The sequence below is a fragment of the Pristiophorus japonicus genome, chromosome 20 (assembly GCF_044704955.1).
Source record: "Pristiophorus japonicus isolate sPriJap1 chromosome 20, sPriJap1.hap1, whole genome shotgun sequence".
NCBI classification, from domain to species: Eukaryota; Metazoa; Chordata; class Chondrichthyes; family Pristiophoridae; genus Pristiophorus; species Pristiophorus japonicus.
In genome coordinates, this window is record NC_091996.1 from 40,714,086 (window position 1) to 40,730,432 (window position 16,347).

Genomic DNA, 16,347 nt, shown 5'->3' on the forward strand with positions numbered 1-16,347 from the left:
CTCGCTGCAATCGCACAGGCCCAGGCTTCTCGTCCATGTGTAACAGCTGTCATTGCCCCCCCGCCCCTCCCACCCTGTCACTGAGGCAATTGCCCCCGCCCCCGCCCCGGCACTAAGGCTATTCCCCCCACCCCCCGTCACTGAGGCTATCTCCCCCTCCCCCCCGTCACTGAGGCTATCTCCCCCTCCCCCCATCACTGAGGCTATTCCCCCCCTCCCCCCCCGTCACTGAGGCTATTCCCCCCCCCCCTGTCACTGAGGCTATTCCTCCCCCCCCCCTCACTGAGGCTATTCCTCCTCCCCCCCGTCACTGAGGCTATTCCCACCCCTGTCACTGAAGCCATTCCCCTCCTCCTCCCCTCACTGAGACTATCCGCCCCCCCCATCCTGTCAGAATAGCAGGATCATTCCCCCCGCCCCCAAAACCGGTGACTCCAGATATCCACCATTCTCAGACACGCTGCGACCCACTCTGTACCAGAAAAGCCTGACAGGAAACAGAGTGACTGAGCAAAATGCGGATCCCCGCAGGGCATTGGGGCGGAGGGGTGGGTGAACTTGGGGGGGCCCGGGGTGGGGGTGGGTGGAAACACGGGGGTGGGGGGTGGAGGGGACGCGACGGGCTGGACATACACGGGGCGGGGGGCGGGGGCACATGGGCACGACACGGGGGGAAGGGGCCCCAGGAGCGGGGGTGGCGGGGTCATGCGAGGGAATGAGTAGTGTGATTGCTTTGCACACTTTAAATCTCTCTCTTTCCCTACAGACACACCAGCCGATGATCTGGTAAGTTATTCATGAAATTAAGATATTTGCCAATTTTTTATTTGTCAATTTTGTCCCCACCTCAAAGACACTGACTCTCACTGGGGTATGGGTCCCACACACACTGACTCTCACTGGGGTACGGGTCCCACACACACTGACTCTCACTGGGGTACGGGTCCCACACACACTGACTCTCACTGGGGTACGGGTCCCACACACACTGACTCTCACTGGGGTACGGGTGCCACACACACTGACTCTCACTGGGGTACGGGTCCCACACACACTGACTCTCACTGGGGTACGGGTCCCACACACACTGACTCTCACTGGGGTACGGGTCCCACACACACTGACTCTCACTGGGGTACGGGTCCCACACACACTGACTCTCACTGGGGTACGGGTCCCACACACACTGACTCTCACTGGGGTACGGGTCCCACACACACTGACTCTCACTGGGGTACGGGTCCCACACACACTGACTCTCACTGGGGTACGGATCCCACACACACTGACTCTCAGTGGGGTACGGGTCCCACATACTGGGGTACGGGAGCAGCCCTATAAGTAACGTAACTGCCTACGGATTGGGGCGGAGCCTGGGGCCCTGTGTGACTCAGCACCATGCCGGGTGTTGCACTGACCCACTCCAGCTCCGAGTGCTCCCTCTGGATTTATAGGTGTTCACTCCATCTTCCTTTCCTCATTCTCTCCATCCTTCAAATCACTCCGGGCACCCGGTGCTGCTCAGGAGAAGCTGGGCGACCTTGGTGTTTGTTCCTGGGTCACAGGGCAGGGGTCAAAGGTAGTGATTGCTGACCCTGTTGGCCCCGAACCCTAGCGCCCCACATTCTGTGACGTGAGGCTGGACTGACAATCCCTCACTGCTCTGTCGCCCAGCACATCGTACCGTGCACAGGCTGCCCCGGAACGCTCAGCATTACAGAGTGAAGGAAAACGCTCACCTGATTATATACAAAACTGTAATCCTTCTGTCTTTCTCCGCAGGATGGAGGACAACAGACAGCAGCAGGTAAATGCACCCCACCGTGGGAGAAGAAAGCACATTGCAACGTCTTTCTGCAGCGCCCTTCACAACCTTGGGACAGCCCAAAGCGCTTTGCAGCTAAACACGTGTTTTGGAGTGTAGTCACTGTTGTAATGTAGCAAACGCTGCAGCCATTAGTGCACAGCGAGATCCCACAAACAGGAATGAGATAATGGCCAGATCAACTATTTTAGTGATGTTGATTGAGGGATAAATACTGACCAGGATACCCGGAAGAACTCCCCTGCTCTACTTCGAATATTGGCTGCGGGAACTTTTGCATCCACCTGAGAGGGCAGACAGAGCCTCAGCTTAGTGTCTCACCCAAAAGACGGCATCTCCGACTGTGCGGCGCTCCCTCAGTACTGCCCCTCCGACAGTGCGGCGCTCCCTGAGTACTGCCCCTCCGACGGTGCGGCACTCCCTGAGTACTGCCCCTCCGACGGTGCGGCCCTCCCTCAGTACTGCCCCTCAGACAGTGCGGCGTTCCCTGAGTACTGCCCCTCCGACGGTGTGGCCCTCCCTCAGTACTGCCTCTCCGACAGTGTGGCGCTCCCTCAGTACTGCCCCTCCGACAGTGCGGCGCTCCCTCAGTACTGCCCCTCCGACAGTGCGGCCCTCCCTCAGTACTGCCCCTCCGACAGTGTGGCGCTCCCTCAGTACTGCCCCTCCGACAGTGCGGCGCTCCCTCAGTACTGCCCCTCCGACAGTGCGGCGCTCCCTCAGTACTGCCCCTCCGACAGTGTGGCGCTCCCTCAGTACTGTCCCTCCGACAGTGTGGCGCTCCCTCAGTCCTGTCCCTCCGACAGTGTGGCGCTCCCTCAGTACTGCCCCTCCGACAGTGTGGCGCTCCCTCAGTACTGCCCTTCCGACAGTGTGGCGCTCCCTCAATACTGCCCCTCCGACAGTGTGGCGCTCCCTCAGTACTGCACTTAGGAGTGTTGGCTTGGATTCTGGGCTCAAGTCTCTGGAGTGGGGCTTGTACACATGACCTTGTAGCCCAAGGTACTGCCGCTGAGCCAAGATTGGCACCTTGAAGGTGATCGAAAGAAGTGTGATGGTGACTGTGATGTACAAACCCAACTCCTCACCTGCCCTTTGTGCCAAAGAGTGTGTTGGTGGTGTTTATGAAGTTGTTGATGTGTGTGCTAGTTCAGTGTACTGACTCAGGTTGCAGTTACTTGCTGCCCTCCAGCTCCTATCGTTCCTCTCGCAGGGGATTCAGGAGCATGACAGAAATATGTCTTTTGTGGGTTTTTTGCAGGTCCCAGAATGCTGGCATTACGTGGCTACCAGGGCACACCCCTTTCCCCGCTGGGGAAACCAGTCCTCAGCTTCCAGACCGGAGAAATCATCGAACTGCTGAAGGGAGATCCGGACTCGTCGTGGTGGGAGGTGAGACTCGCTGGAGGGAGCACTGATCCAAGCTGACAGGATCAGAATGCACTGAGTCTGTCGCAGGGACGACTGTGACTGGGGCCTAGCGAGCATCAGAGCAGTTTCTGGATCCCCCTTGTCGGAGTGCACTGCAAGGGGTGGAGAGCGCGATGAGTGAGAGTGTGCCGGATAAAAGGAAAATGTTTGATCAATATGTTAGGCTGAAGGAAGACACAGTTCCAGGGCTGCGGGATAGACCACAGATCCTGAGGGCCAGTGGGATAGGTCACATATCCTGAGGGTCAATGGGATAGACCACAGATCCTGAAGGTCAATGGGATAGACCACGGATCCTGAGGGTCAGTGGGATAGACCACATATCCTGAGGGTCAATGGAATAGACCACAGATCCTGAGGGTCAGTGGGATAGGCCACATATCCTGAGGGTCAATGGGATAGACCACAGATCCTGAGGGTCAGTGGGATAGGCCACATATCCTGAGGGTCAATGGGATAGACCACAGATCATGAAGGTCAATGGGATAGACCACGGATCCTGAAGGTCAATGGGATAGGCCACATATCCTGAGGGTCAATGGGATAGATCACGGATCCTGAGGGTCAGTGGGATAGATCCCAGATCCTGAGGGTCAATGGGATACATCGCAGGATCCTGTGGGTCAGTGGGATAGACCATGGAGCCTGAGGGTCAGTGGGTTAGACCATGGAGCCTGAGGGTCAATGGGTTAGACCACGGATCCTGAGGGGGGATGAGGGAGGGGATTGTCGAGGCCATAGTGATATTTCAGGGTTCCATTGAATGTGGATGTGCTGGAGGGCCGCAGAGTGACAGGTATAATTCACACAGTCAAGAATGGAGGCATAGCCAACAACAACTTGTATTTATATAGCACCCTTAACGTAGCAAAACGTCCCAAGGTGCTTCACAGTTGCGATTATCAAACAAAATTTGACACCGAGCCACATAAGCTGATACAGTATTTGGACAGGTGACTGAAAGCTTGGTCCAAAAGGTAGGTTTTGAGGAGAGAGGTGGAGAGGTTTAGGGAGGGAGTTCCAGAGCTCAGGGCCCAGGCAGCTGAAGGCACGGCCACCAGTGGTGGAGTGATTATTATCATGGATGGCCAAGAGGACAGAACTTGAGGAGAGCAGGCATCTTGGGGGAGGGGGGGGAGGCGCGAGGGGTGGGGGCTGGAGGAGATTACAGAGATAGGGAGGGGCGAGGGCCATGGAAAGATTTGAAAATAAGGATGAGAATTTTAAAATCTAGGTGTTGCCGGACCAGGAGCCAATGTAGGTCAGTGAGCACAGGGGTGATGGGTGAGCGGGTCTTGGTGCGAGTTTGGACACGGGGCAGCCGAGTTGTGGATGAACTGAAGTTTACGGAGGGTGCAAGGTGGGAGGCCAGCCAGGAGAGCCTTGGAATAATCAAGTCTGGAGGTAACAAAGGCACGGATGAGGGTTTCAGCAGTGGATGAGCTGAGACGGGGGTGGGGACGGGCGATGTTAGGGAGGTGGGAGTAGGTGGTCTTAGTGATGCCGTGGATATGTGGTCGGAAGGTATCTCGGTTTGTTGTTGGGTCCCATCCAGCCCGAACTGATACAGCAGAGTGGGATCCCCAAGCCCCCCCGACATGCCCACTTGCGGGGGAGTGGAGAGGACGGGGAGGGGAGGGGTGGGAATAGGAGGGGAGTGAGGGGGAGGGAAGTGGAGGGGAGGTGGACGGGAGGGGAGGGGACAGGAGTCACAGTCCCCCAACAGGAATGTAATGGCCCAGTGCCACTGGGGCAGAATCCCAGGGGAGCAGAAGCAGCTTCATATCCCCCTCCCCTCACCTGTTGTGAATCTGTAACTGGGGACAGGGCCCCTTGACTCTGCTCTCCAATATCCTTCTCTTCAGTGAAGACCGGTGGGAAATATTTTTAGCATTGACAATCCTCTCCTCAGGTGTTCCACCTCACTCTCAACAATTCTCTCTTTACCGAAATAAGTTGTAAAATACTTTAATAATTCTTTTGTTGTTTTTTGAACCTTTTCCCTCATTCTCCCTCTTTGTTTTCCTTATCCTGCACTTAACCTCTTATTTTCTCATATCCTCCTTTAGTTTTTTTTCTTTATAATTCTCATGGCTGGCGTCCATAAATACGAGATAGTCACCAATAAGTCCAACAGGGAATTCAGGAGAAACTTCTTTACCCAGAGAGTGGTGAGAATGTGGAACTCACTATCACAGGGAGTGGTTGAAGCGAATAGTATCGATGCATTTAAGGGGAAGCTCGATAAGCACGATGGAGAAAGGAACTGAAGGATATGGTTATAGAGTGAGATGCAGAGGGTGGGAGGAGCGAGTGTGGAGAATAAACACCGGCACAGATCTGTGGAGTTGTTTGGCCTGTTTCTGTGTAATTACAGTCGTTACACTTCTAATCTGGCATCCTGAAATTATTCCGAGTTCCCTCCTTTGTTAATCACTTTCCTTTTTCTGTACTTTTCCAGTTTGTCTTTTTAAACACAGCCCACTGTTGGTCTCCAGTCCTGTTAGCCAATTTCCCCCTTCACCTCCCCGCCCCTCAGCTCCCTCCTCATCTTTCTAAACTCTGCCCTACTCCAATCTGGGGTCCGAGTTTCTGCAGACTTTTACCCTTCTTCATTGGATCTCTGCTCCCAACACTCCCCCCACATTCCGCTCATCTACCTGATCACAACCTGTTCGACCAAAGTAAACAACCTCCCAGAACCCTTCACTCCTCAAACTCCGGTCCTCTCCCCCCCCCAACACACCCTTCGGACCTCAAACTCTGGCCTTTCGTCCATCCTGAGGCTAAGGGGAGACCTGATGGTGTATAAAATTATGAGGGGCCTGGTTAGAATTGATAGGAAGGACCTGTTTTCCTTGGCAGAGAGGTCAACAACCAGAGGGCATAGATTTAAAGTAATTGGTAGGAGGTTTAGAGGGGATTTGAGGGGAAATTTCTTCACCCAGAGGATTGTGGGGGTCTGGAACGCACTGCCTGAAAGGGTGGTGGATGCAGAAACCCTCACCACATTTAAGAGATGGTTGGATGGTCACTTAAAGTGCCGTAACCTGCAAGGTTACGGACTTAGAGCTGGTAATTGGGATTAGACTAGATGACCTCTTGTTGGCCGGTGCAGATATGATGGTAAGTACTGCAGGGAATCGAAAACGACCAGATTTCCTGGACTAGTTTCAATCATGGATGTGTCGGAGAGGAATTTTCCCAGATTTTTTTCCCCCCAAATTGGCCTGGGTTTTTATCTGGTTTTTGCCTCTCCCAGGAGATCACATGGCTCCGGTTGGGGTGGAGTGTAGAATGTTTCAGTGTAAGGGGTGTCGCAGTTTTGTGGGGCGGACTGGTTGGGCTGGGTGCTCTTTACCTTTCTGCCATTGTTCATTGTTCATAGGTTTATATGTAATCTTCAGGCCTGCTGACCGAGAGCCGTGTGGTTCTTTGTCGACCGGCGCGGACACGATGGGCCGAAATTGTCTCCTTCTGCACTGTATGTTTCTATGAATGGCCGACTCCTGTTCAATGCTGCATATCTCTCTTGCGAAATTGTAGTAACGATATGCCATGTTCGAGAGTGTGGGGGAGAGTCAGGGAGGGGGCAATATGGCTGGGGGTAAATGGGGGCGGGGTTGCAGGATCAGGCTTGTCTGGCAGTCAGAGCCGTATATAATGTGTGTGTGTGAGGGGTGTCTGCGGGTTAGCCTGTAACCTACAATATAACTCTGTCTCTTTCAGGGGAGGGTCATTCAATCCAAACGATCTGGTTGGTTCCCGAGCTCGTATGTGAAGCCGTGTCCAGTGGATTCCCGAGTAAGTGTGATAAAATTTTGGACTTTGTGTAACCCCGCCTGTTCCAGCCGGGGGTTAGTCTCCTGCCACGATGCCCTGCTTCATTTAGGGACTGCCCTCGGGAGCTGCCTACTGCATCAAGGAGCTGGAGTCACCAACACAGTGTAAACTGCGCAGATACACGGGAGATACAGAACTGGTGGCGGGGTCAGTGGGATCAGATGAAACCGCCACGGATTCAGAGAAGGACCAAGACAACATTTACATGTGGCCAGAATTGCAGCAAATGGAATTCAATACAGAAAGCCGCAGGATTTTACACGTTGGATAGAACAATGGGCAACACACTGACTGCATTGGGCAGGAGGAGATCGGAGGGGATTGGGAGCGATCACGGACTCAACATTCAGCCATCTCCAATTAGTGCAGCAAAGTCTGTCCTGAGCTATAACCTGAGTGGAGTACATGAGAACACAAGAAATAGGAGCAGGAGTCGGCCATTTGGCCCCTCGAGCCTGCTCCGCCATTCAATAAGATCATGACTGATCTGGTCATGGACTCAGCTCCACTTCCCTGCCCGCTCCCCATAACCCTTCACTCCCTTATCGCTCAAAAATCTGTCTGTCTCCGCCTTAAATATATTCAATGACCCAGCCTCCACAGCTCTCTGGGGCAGAGAATTCCATAGATTTACAACCCGCTGAGAGAAGAAATTCCTCCTCATCTCAGTTTTAAATGGGCAGCCCTTTATTCTGAGACTATGCCCCTTGGTTTTAGTTTCCCCTATGAGTGGAAATATCCTCTTTGCATCTACCTTGTCGAGCCCCCTCATTATCTTATAAGTTTCAATCAGATCACCTTTCATTTTTTTGAAATCCAATGTGTATAGGCCCAACCTATCTTCATAAGTCAACCCCCTCATCTCCAGAATCAACCTAGTGAACCTTCTCTGAACAGTCTCCAATGCAAGTATATCCTTCCTTAAATAAGGAGACTAAAACTGTACGCAGTACTCCAAGTGTGGCCTCACCAATACCCTGTACAGTTGTAGTAGGACTTCCCAACTTTTATACTCTATCCCCATTGTAATAAAGACCAACATTCCATTTGCCTTCCTGATTACTTGCTGTACCTGCATACTAACTTTTTATGTTTCATGCACAAGGACCCCCACGTCTCTCTGTACTGCAGCATTTTGCAATTTTTCTCCATTTAAATTATAATTTGCTTTTCTATTATTTCTGCCAAAGTGGATAACCTCACATTTTCCCATATTACACTCCATCTGCCAATTTTTTGCCCACTGACTTAGCCTGTCTTTATCCCTTTGCAGATTTTTTGTGTCCTCCTCACAATTTGCTTTCCCACCCATCTTTGTATCATCAATAAACTTGGCTACATTACACTCTGTTCCTTTGTCCAAGTCATTAATATAAATTGTAAATAGTTGAGGCCCCAGCACCGATCCCCGTGGCACCCCACTAGTTACTGTTTGCCAACCGGAAAATGACACATTTATCCCGACTCCCTGTTTTCCGTTCGTTAACCAATCCTCTATCTATGCTAATATATTACCCCCAACCCCGTGAACTTTTATTGTAACCTCTTATGTGGCACCTTATCGAATGTCTTCTGGAAATCCAAATACATCACATCCCCACTGGTTCCCCCTTATCCACCCTGCTCATTACATCCTCAAAGAACTCCAAATTTGTCAAACATCATTTCCCTTTCATAAAACCATGCTGACTCTGCTTCATTGAATTATGCTTTTCCAAATGTCCCGCTACTGCTTCCTTAATAATGGACTCCAGCATTTTCCCAAAAACAGATGCAAGGCTAACTGGTCTATACGTTCTTGCTTTTTGTCTGCCTCCTTTTTTAAATAGGGGCATTACATTTGCGGTTTTCCAATCTGCTGGGACCGTCCCAGAATCCAGGGAATTTTGGTAGATTACAACCAATGTATCCACTATCTCTGCAGCCACTTCTCTTAAGACCCTAGGATGTAAGGCATCAGGTCCAGGGGTCTTGTCCACCATTAGTCCCATTATTTTATCGAGTACTACTTCATTAATGATAGTGATTGTATTAAGTTCCTCCCACACAGGTCCCACACTTGACTCTCACTGGGGTATGGGTCCCACACACACTGACTCTCACTGGGGTACGGGTCCCACACACACTGACTTTCACTGGGGTACGGGTCCCACACACACTGACTTTCACTGGGGTATGGGTTCCACAAACACTGACTCTCACTGGGGTACGGGTCCCACACACACTGACTCTCACTGGGGTACGGGTCCCACACACACTGACTCTCACTGGGGTATGGGTCCCACACACACTGACTGGGGTACGGGTCCCACACACACTGACTCTCACTGGGGTATGGGTCCCACACACACTGACTCTCACTGGGGTATGGGTCCCACACACACTGACTGGGGTACGGGTCCCACACACACTGACTCTCACTGGGGTACGGGTCCCACACACACTGACTCTCACTGGGGTATGGGTCCCACACACACTGACTGGGGTACGGGTCCCACACACACTGACTCTCACTGGGGTACGGGTCCCACACACACTGACTCTCACTGGGGTACGGGTCCCACACACACTGACTCTCACTGGGGTACGGGTCCCACACACACTGACTCTTACTGGGGTATGGGCCCCACACACACTGACTCTCACTGGGGTACGGGTCCCACACACACTGACTCTCTCTGGGGTACGGGTCCCACACACACTGACTCTCACTGGGGTACGGGTCCCACACACACTGACTCTCACTGGGATACGGGTCCCACACACACTGACTCTCACTGGGGTATGGGTCCCACACACACTGACTCTCACTGGGGTACGGGTCCCACACACACTGTCTGTCCCCACACTTCACACGCGCACCTTCCTTTACAGGAATCCTAGTTTGCTAGGTCAGGGGCACTGAGGTCAGTTGTTGTTGCAGGACCGTTGGCGTGACATCCTTGTCAAGCTGAGCCAACCCAACGAGGACGGTTGATTCACTCGTGGTGTGTGAGCATCAGTACCGCAATGGGCAATTGGTCACTTACTGACCCATTCCCCATTCAGCCCGGGTTATATACCAGCCGACCGACCCTGGAATTGGTCTGCGGAGTTTAGTCGGATTCCATGACACCGACCTCAAGGATTTGTTGTGCTGTTAGTACCAAGCTGGACTGTGAGCGTTTTGTGCGATCGATTCCCGGAGCCTGGGCTGCACAGCAGTTGTGATCTCACGTTTTGCTGTTGAAAATAATCAAATATTGAACTGTAAAATAATAGATTTCAATTTTCCCTTTCAGCATTTTATTAAACCACCTTCAAAAGAACCCGACTACAGCATGTATCCCTGGTAAGTCACTGACAAATGCACTGTCCCATCAAACACTCCCAGGGCAGGGACAGGGTAACAGGGAATGGTCCCTGTGTGTATTTTGTGAATGTATCACTAGCACTAGCATTTTGATTTTCTCCCTAGGTTTGCGGGTAACCTTGAGCGAGGGCAGGCTGACAACCTGCTAAAGGCACACATCAGTGGGACCTACCTTATTCGTGAGAGGACAGCGGAGGCTGAAAGATTTGCAATTAGTATCAGGTTAGTGTTGGGCACATTGTGTTTTCCGAATGTGAGGGGCTGAGTGAGTGAGTGGAGGCGAGTTCTGGTCTGGGCCATGGCAGGTGTACAGTCTGGGCGGCGGGGGGCTGGGGGGTACAGTCGGGGGCTGGGGGGATCCGGGGGTGTGCCGGGGGGTGTACAGTCTGGAGTGGGGGGGGGGGGAGCCGGCGGGTGTACATTCTGTGCCGGGGATTGGGAGGGCGGGGGGGGCGGGCGGCGTACAGTCTGGGTGGCGGGGGGCCGGGGGGTACAGTCTGTGCCGGGGGGGGGGCAGGGGGTGTACAGTCTGGGCCGGCGGGGGGAGCCGGGGGGTGTACAGTCTGGGCCGGGGGTTGGGGGGGGGGGAGCGGGCGGTGTACAGTCTGGGCGGCGGGGGGAGCCGGGGGGTGTACAGTCTGGGCCGGGGGTTGGGAGGGCGGGGGGGCCGGGGGTGTACAGTCTGGGCCGGCGGGGGGAGCCGGGGGGTGTACAGTCTGGGCCGGGGGTTGGGGGGGGGGGGGGGAGCGGGCGGTGTACAGTCTGGGCGGCGGGGTGCTGGGGGGTACAGTCTGTGCCGGGGGGGGGGGGTGGTGTACAGTCTGGGCGGCGGGGAGCCGGGGGGTACAGTCTGTGCCGGGGGGGTGGGGGGGGAGCCGGTGGGTGTATAGTCTGGGCCGGGGGTGGGCCGAGCGGTGTACAGTCTGGACCGGGGGAGTGGGGGGGGGAGCCGGTGGGTGTACATTCTGTGCCGGGGGTTGGGAGGGCGGGGGGGCCGGGCGGTGTACAGTCTGGACCGGGGGAGTGGGGGGGGGGGCCGGGGGGTGCAGTCTGTGCCGGGGGGGGGGGGAGGGGCAGGGTGTGTACAGTCTGGGCCGGCGGGGGGAGCCGGGGGGTGTACAGTCTGGGCCGGGGGGTGTACAGTCTGGGCCGGGGGTTGGGGGGGGGGGGGGGGGGAGCGGGCGGTGTACAGTCTGGGTGGCGGGGTGCTGGGGGCTACAGTCTGTGCCGGGGGGGGGGGGGGGCGGGGGGTACAGTCTGTGCCGGGGGGGTGGAGGGGGAGCCGGTGGGTGTACAGTCTGGGCCGGGGGTGGGCCGGGCGGTGTACAGTCTGGGCGGCGGGGGGCCGGGGGGTACAGTCTGTGCCGGGGTGGGTGGGGGGGGAGCCGGTGGGTGTATAGTCTGGGCCGGGGGTGGGCCGGGCGGTGTACAGTCTGGGCGGCGGGGGGCCGGGGGGTACAGTCTGTGCCGGGGGGGGTGGGGGGGGGAGCCGGTGGGTGTACAGTCTGGGCTGGGGGGGGAGCCGGGTGGTGTACAGTCTGGGCCGGGCAGTGTACAGTCTGGGCGGCGGGGGGCCGGGGGGGTACAGTCTGTGCCGGGGGGTGTACAGTCTGGGTCGGGGGTGGGCCGGGCGGTGTACAGTCTGGGCGGCGGGGGGCCGGGGGGGTACAGTCTGTGCCGGGGGGGGGGGGGCCGGGGGGTGTACAGTCTGGGCCGTTGGGCGGGGTGGGGGGGGGCGCGTGTATAGTCTGGGCCAGGAGGTCTGGATCATTAATCAGTCTCATTTCCTGGTGCAATCTGGCGTATAATCTGAGTTGTGAATTTTTTCACGTGATTTGCTGTTTTAATGTTTGTCTTTGTGGTGCTCCATCCCTCCACTGACGGTCTCTCTCCCCAGGTTTAACGACGAGGTGAAGCACATTAAAGTTGTCGAGAAGGACAATTGGATCCACATCACTGAAGCCAAGAAGTTTGAAAGTCTGCTGGTACGTTCCCATTCACTCTCCTCTCCTGACTGTGCCCGATGTGTTCTCCAGGGGCCCTTTGCACTGCCTCTCAGCAACCTTCTTACAAGTCGGAGCCCAGAGTATGTTCCCAGGCTATTGCACCATGAGGGCAGCACAGTACAGCTCGGTCTTATCGGGAGAAAGGACCAAGCTGAATTTTCCCTTCCCTAACGCAGGGAGTGGAGGACAGATAGGTTTCCTGCGACTCTTATCACTTCAGTCATCAGCCTGGAGCAGGGCTGGAACCTGGGGGCCATACTGGGCAGCGAAGTTACCATGTGAGGGAGCTGTATTTCATTTGGTTGTTTACATCTGTGCTCTCGCCCACAGAGTGTCGGTCTTAAAATCTGATGTATGAGTCGCACCCCCAGGGGCAGAGAGCTGGGAGCCCATTGGAGGGGCCATTAATTAGACTCGGAGACATTCTGAGTCTGGTCTGATTCCACACTCACTGCCCTGTGATCTGGGAGGGATGATGTGAGGGAGGTTCTCACCCAGTGTTCAGTTACCCAGGCGTGTGTGGGTGATGATACTTAACGCCATCCCATGGGGCAGGGGAAAGTGCTGCAATAATCAGGAGCCACTCACCACCCAAGTCTGCTCCTGAGAGCGTGGACATGAGTTTCCGAAAGCGAGGAAGTGTGAGCCAGGGACTGAGGGGGTGAGGCTTTCTGTTAACTTGCCCTCGTGGAGTCAGGTTATTGAGGAATGATGGGTGCCATTTCTTTAACTGTAGGAGCTGGTGGAATATTACCAGACACACTCGCTGAAGGAGAGCTTCAAGCAGCTGGACACAGCGTTACGCTTCCCATACAAACAGCGAGACCGGACAGTGCAGCGTTCAAACTCACGGACTCCAGGTAACCAGGTCATCGCTAGTGGGCCGGTCACTCCACCGGTCAACTACACTGAATCGGTGGGTGGGGAGGTGAATAACACCAGGGGGTAAATGGGTAATGCGAGGGGGTAAGGGAAGCTGGAGGATGGGTGGCGTGAGGGGGTAAATGGTGGAGAAGTGTCAAACCTACGGGGAATTCCAGCTGTCGGTGCCTTTCAGCAGTTGGCAGACACCTGAGTGGCTGACTGTGTTGTCCTCTCTGGTTATTATCCGGCCTGTGCCCCGATACCTGTAAATGGGGGGTGGGGCGGGGGGAGTGGGCACAGTCTCCTCCGGTGCAGCCTGAGCTGCCCGTCCGCTCTTCCTTCAACACACGAGTAAAAGGGGGGATTCCTGTCGGGAAGCCCATTGTCCCAACGTACCAGCAAATGGCTGTGGAGAAAGGTCTTGGCACAAAGCCTTCTGACCCACTCACTGGAAATAACCTCGGCTCGCTGGCAGTATGGGCACGTTCCCGTCAATCGCATGCCGCGGCCGGGGAGCGGGGGGGCATCTCAATATCAGCCCTGGGGGGTGGGGGGGGGCATCTCAATATCAGCCCCGGGGGGGGGAGGGGGCCATTTCAGTCGCAGGCCCCCAGGGGGGCATTTCAATATCAGCCCCGGGGCAGGGGGGGGGGGCATCTATCAGCCCCGAGGGGTGGCGCATCTCACTATCAGCCCTGGGGGGGGGGGAATCTCACTATCAGCCCCTGGGGGAGGGGGCATCTCACTATCAGCCCCGGGGTGGGGCGGGGGGCATCTCAATATCAGCCCTGGGTGGGGGAAATCTATCAGCCCTGGGGGGGGGGGGGGGGGCGCATCTCAATATCAGCCCTGGGGGGGTGGGGGGGTGCATCTCAATATCAGCCCCGGGGGGGGGAGGGGGCCATTTCAGTCGCAGGCCCCCGGGGGGGCATTTCAATATCAGCCCCGGGGCAGGGGGGGGCATCTATCAGCCCCGAGGGGTGGCGCATTTCACTATCAGCCCTGGCGGGGGGCATCTCACTATCAGCCCCGGGGGGGGCATCTCAATATCAGCCCCAGGGCAGGGGGGGGCATCTATCAGCCCCGAGGGGTGGCGCATTTCACTATCAGCCCTGGTGGGGGGCATCTCACTATCAGCCCCGGGGGTGGGGGGGGGGGCATCTCAATATCAGCCCCGGGGGTGGGGGGGGGAGCATCTCAATATCAGCCCCGGGGTGGGGGTTGGGGGGCATCTCAATATCAGCCCTGGGTGGGGGGGGGGGGGGGCGGGAAATCTATCAGCCCTGGGGGAGGGCGCATCTCAATATCAGCCCTGGGGGTGGTGGGGGGGGGAGGTTGGGGGATCTCAATATCAGCCCCGGGGGTGGTGCGGGGGGGAGTGGGTTGGGGGATCTCAATATCAGCCCTGGGGGTGGGGGGGGGGGCATCTCAAAATCAGCCCTGGGGGTGGGGGGGGTGGTTGGGGGATCTCAATATCACCCCGGGGGGTGGGGGGGGGGGTGCGGATATCGCAGGTACCGGGTGTGGGGGGGGGGGGGATGCGGTGGCAATTCAGTCGCAGGCCCCGGGGGGTGGAGGCCATTTCACAGGGCGACGACTGATTCTGGAAATTGGATTGGCTGCCAAAGGTGTGGAACTCTGTCCGGATGGATTGCTGCCGAGGTTGCCAATCAGTTGTGCCAGTTTTCTGCCCCGATGTCAGCTGATGTTGGACCAATCCTGGGGATGGATAACATTTAATATCCTCAGTGTTAGTGCAGCTCCAATACCCTCCCACGGTGAGACCGTAAGATTGCTGATGTTGGGTAACTCTGTAGCAGGCGTGTCAGCCATTTTACTTAAATCTGGCCACCTCCATCTCATTGAGAGAGATTTTATTGTCTGAAAATTGTTGGTTTGTTCTTTCTGTTTCAATGCTGCTGTGAATGATTCTCCTGTTGAAGTATTTCTTGTTCATGCACTGACTCTTGCTCTCTTTCTAACCTCCTGCAGCCTCTTCCTCCTCCTCTTCCTACAACTTTGCTTTTCTTAGTCCTCAGGGCTTCAGTGTTGTGCCTCAGAACCCTGCTCCTTTCTGGTCAGGTACAGCTCGCTTTACTACCTTCTCCTCCTTCTCTCATTCGCTGCTAAAGCCCCCCCAGACTGGCCCAGGTCCCAGCATCACAGTATCAGCCACAGAGGCAAAGCCCGAACCTCCAGCCTGCTGGCCAGGTCAGGGAGGAAATGTCCCTGTGCACCAGACTGAAAGCCAGAGTGTAGGGTTGGGAGAGAACGCGTTGCACTTGTGGGAGGTAAAGCCAGTCACTGCTCCCAGACTCCACTGTAACTGCACTCTGAATACTTCTGCTCTTCGGCAAAGTAAAGAGCTTCACAACCCCAGGATGGCCCACAGCACCCCATGGTCGAGCGTGCAATGTTTGAGATGTAGTCACTGTTGTGAGGATCAGGAGAGTGCAATTCAACAAGTAACCTACTTCTCAAAACGAGTTTTAAAGTTCAGATTAATCGAGCAGGCGATGCATTTCGCTAACGCTGTTTGTTGGGGCCAAAAGCCTTTAAATAGTCTGTTCCATGGAGAACTTCAGCTGCAGCTATCGGCCGTAGTTGCCAGGAACAGCGGGGGTGTGCATGAGTAACAGTCGGAAGATCCCACCATGGGGCGTCGGCCTGGATTGTTTTCCTGTAGTTTGTTGCTGATTTTTTTGTTCACCTTTGGTAAAGTTTAGTTTGTGTGTCCGGGCAGTGTTTAACCCCCGACCCATTGGCATGGCAACAGCACAATATAACTTTGCAGCCCGCGACATGCGCGAGCTCTCACTGCAAGAAGGAGACACGGTGAAGATCTACAGCAAGATCGGGGGCGACCAGGGCTGGTGGAAAGGGGAAGCTAATGGCAAGGTTAGTGTTGGAGCGCGACGGGAATCAGAGTGTTCCAGCCCAGGAACTGGCCCTACACAATACAGGCCGTTCACCCACCCAGCACAACACAGGCCATTCATCCACCCAGCACAACACAGGTCATTCAT

At 55.6% G+C, this 16,347-nt stretch overlaps 1 protein-coding gene across 5 annotated transcripts in view; it reads left to right on the forward strand.

Moving 5' to 3' along the window:
• The window catches only part of vav2 (vav 2 guanine nucleotide exchange factor), a 512,235-nt gene that overhangs the window by 488,077 nt on the left and 7,811 nt on the right, over positions 1 to 16,347 (forward strand). For 3 of the 5 annotated variants that reach the window (XM_070862795.1, XM_070862798.1, XM_070862796.1), the window contains 10 exons: positions 767 to 786; positions 1,783 to 1,807; positions 3,087 to 3,217; positions 6,986 to 7,060; positions 10,381 to 10,430; positions 10,557 to 10,673; positions 12,349 to 12,436; positions 13,194 to 13,317; positions 15,314 to 15,403; positions 16,065 to 16,219. In XM_070862795.1, the coding sequence (XP_070718896.1) occupies positions 767 to 786; positions 1,783 to 1,807; positions 3,087 to 3,217; positions 6,986 to 7,060; positions 10,381 to 10,430; positions 10,557 to 10,673; positions 12,349 to 12,436; positions 13,194 to 13,317; positions 15,314 to 15,403; positions 16,065 to 16,219 (875 nt within the window). The remainder of the gene's footprint in view (positions 1 to 766; positions 787 to 1,782; positions 1,808 to 3,086; positions 3,218 to 6,985; positions 7,061 to 10,380; positions 10,431 to 10,556; positions 10,674 to 12,348; positions 12,437 to 13,193; positions 13,318 to 15,313; positions 15,404 to 16,064; positions 16,220 to 16,347) is intronic. The other 2 variants (XM_070862797.1, XM_070862799.1) reach the window with 2 other exon arrangements.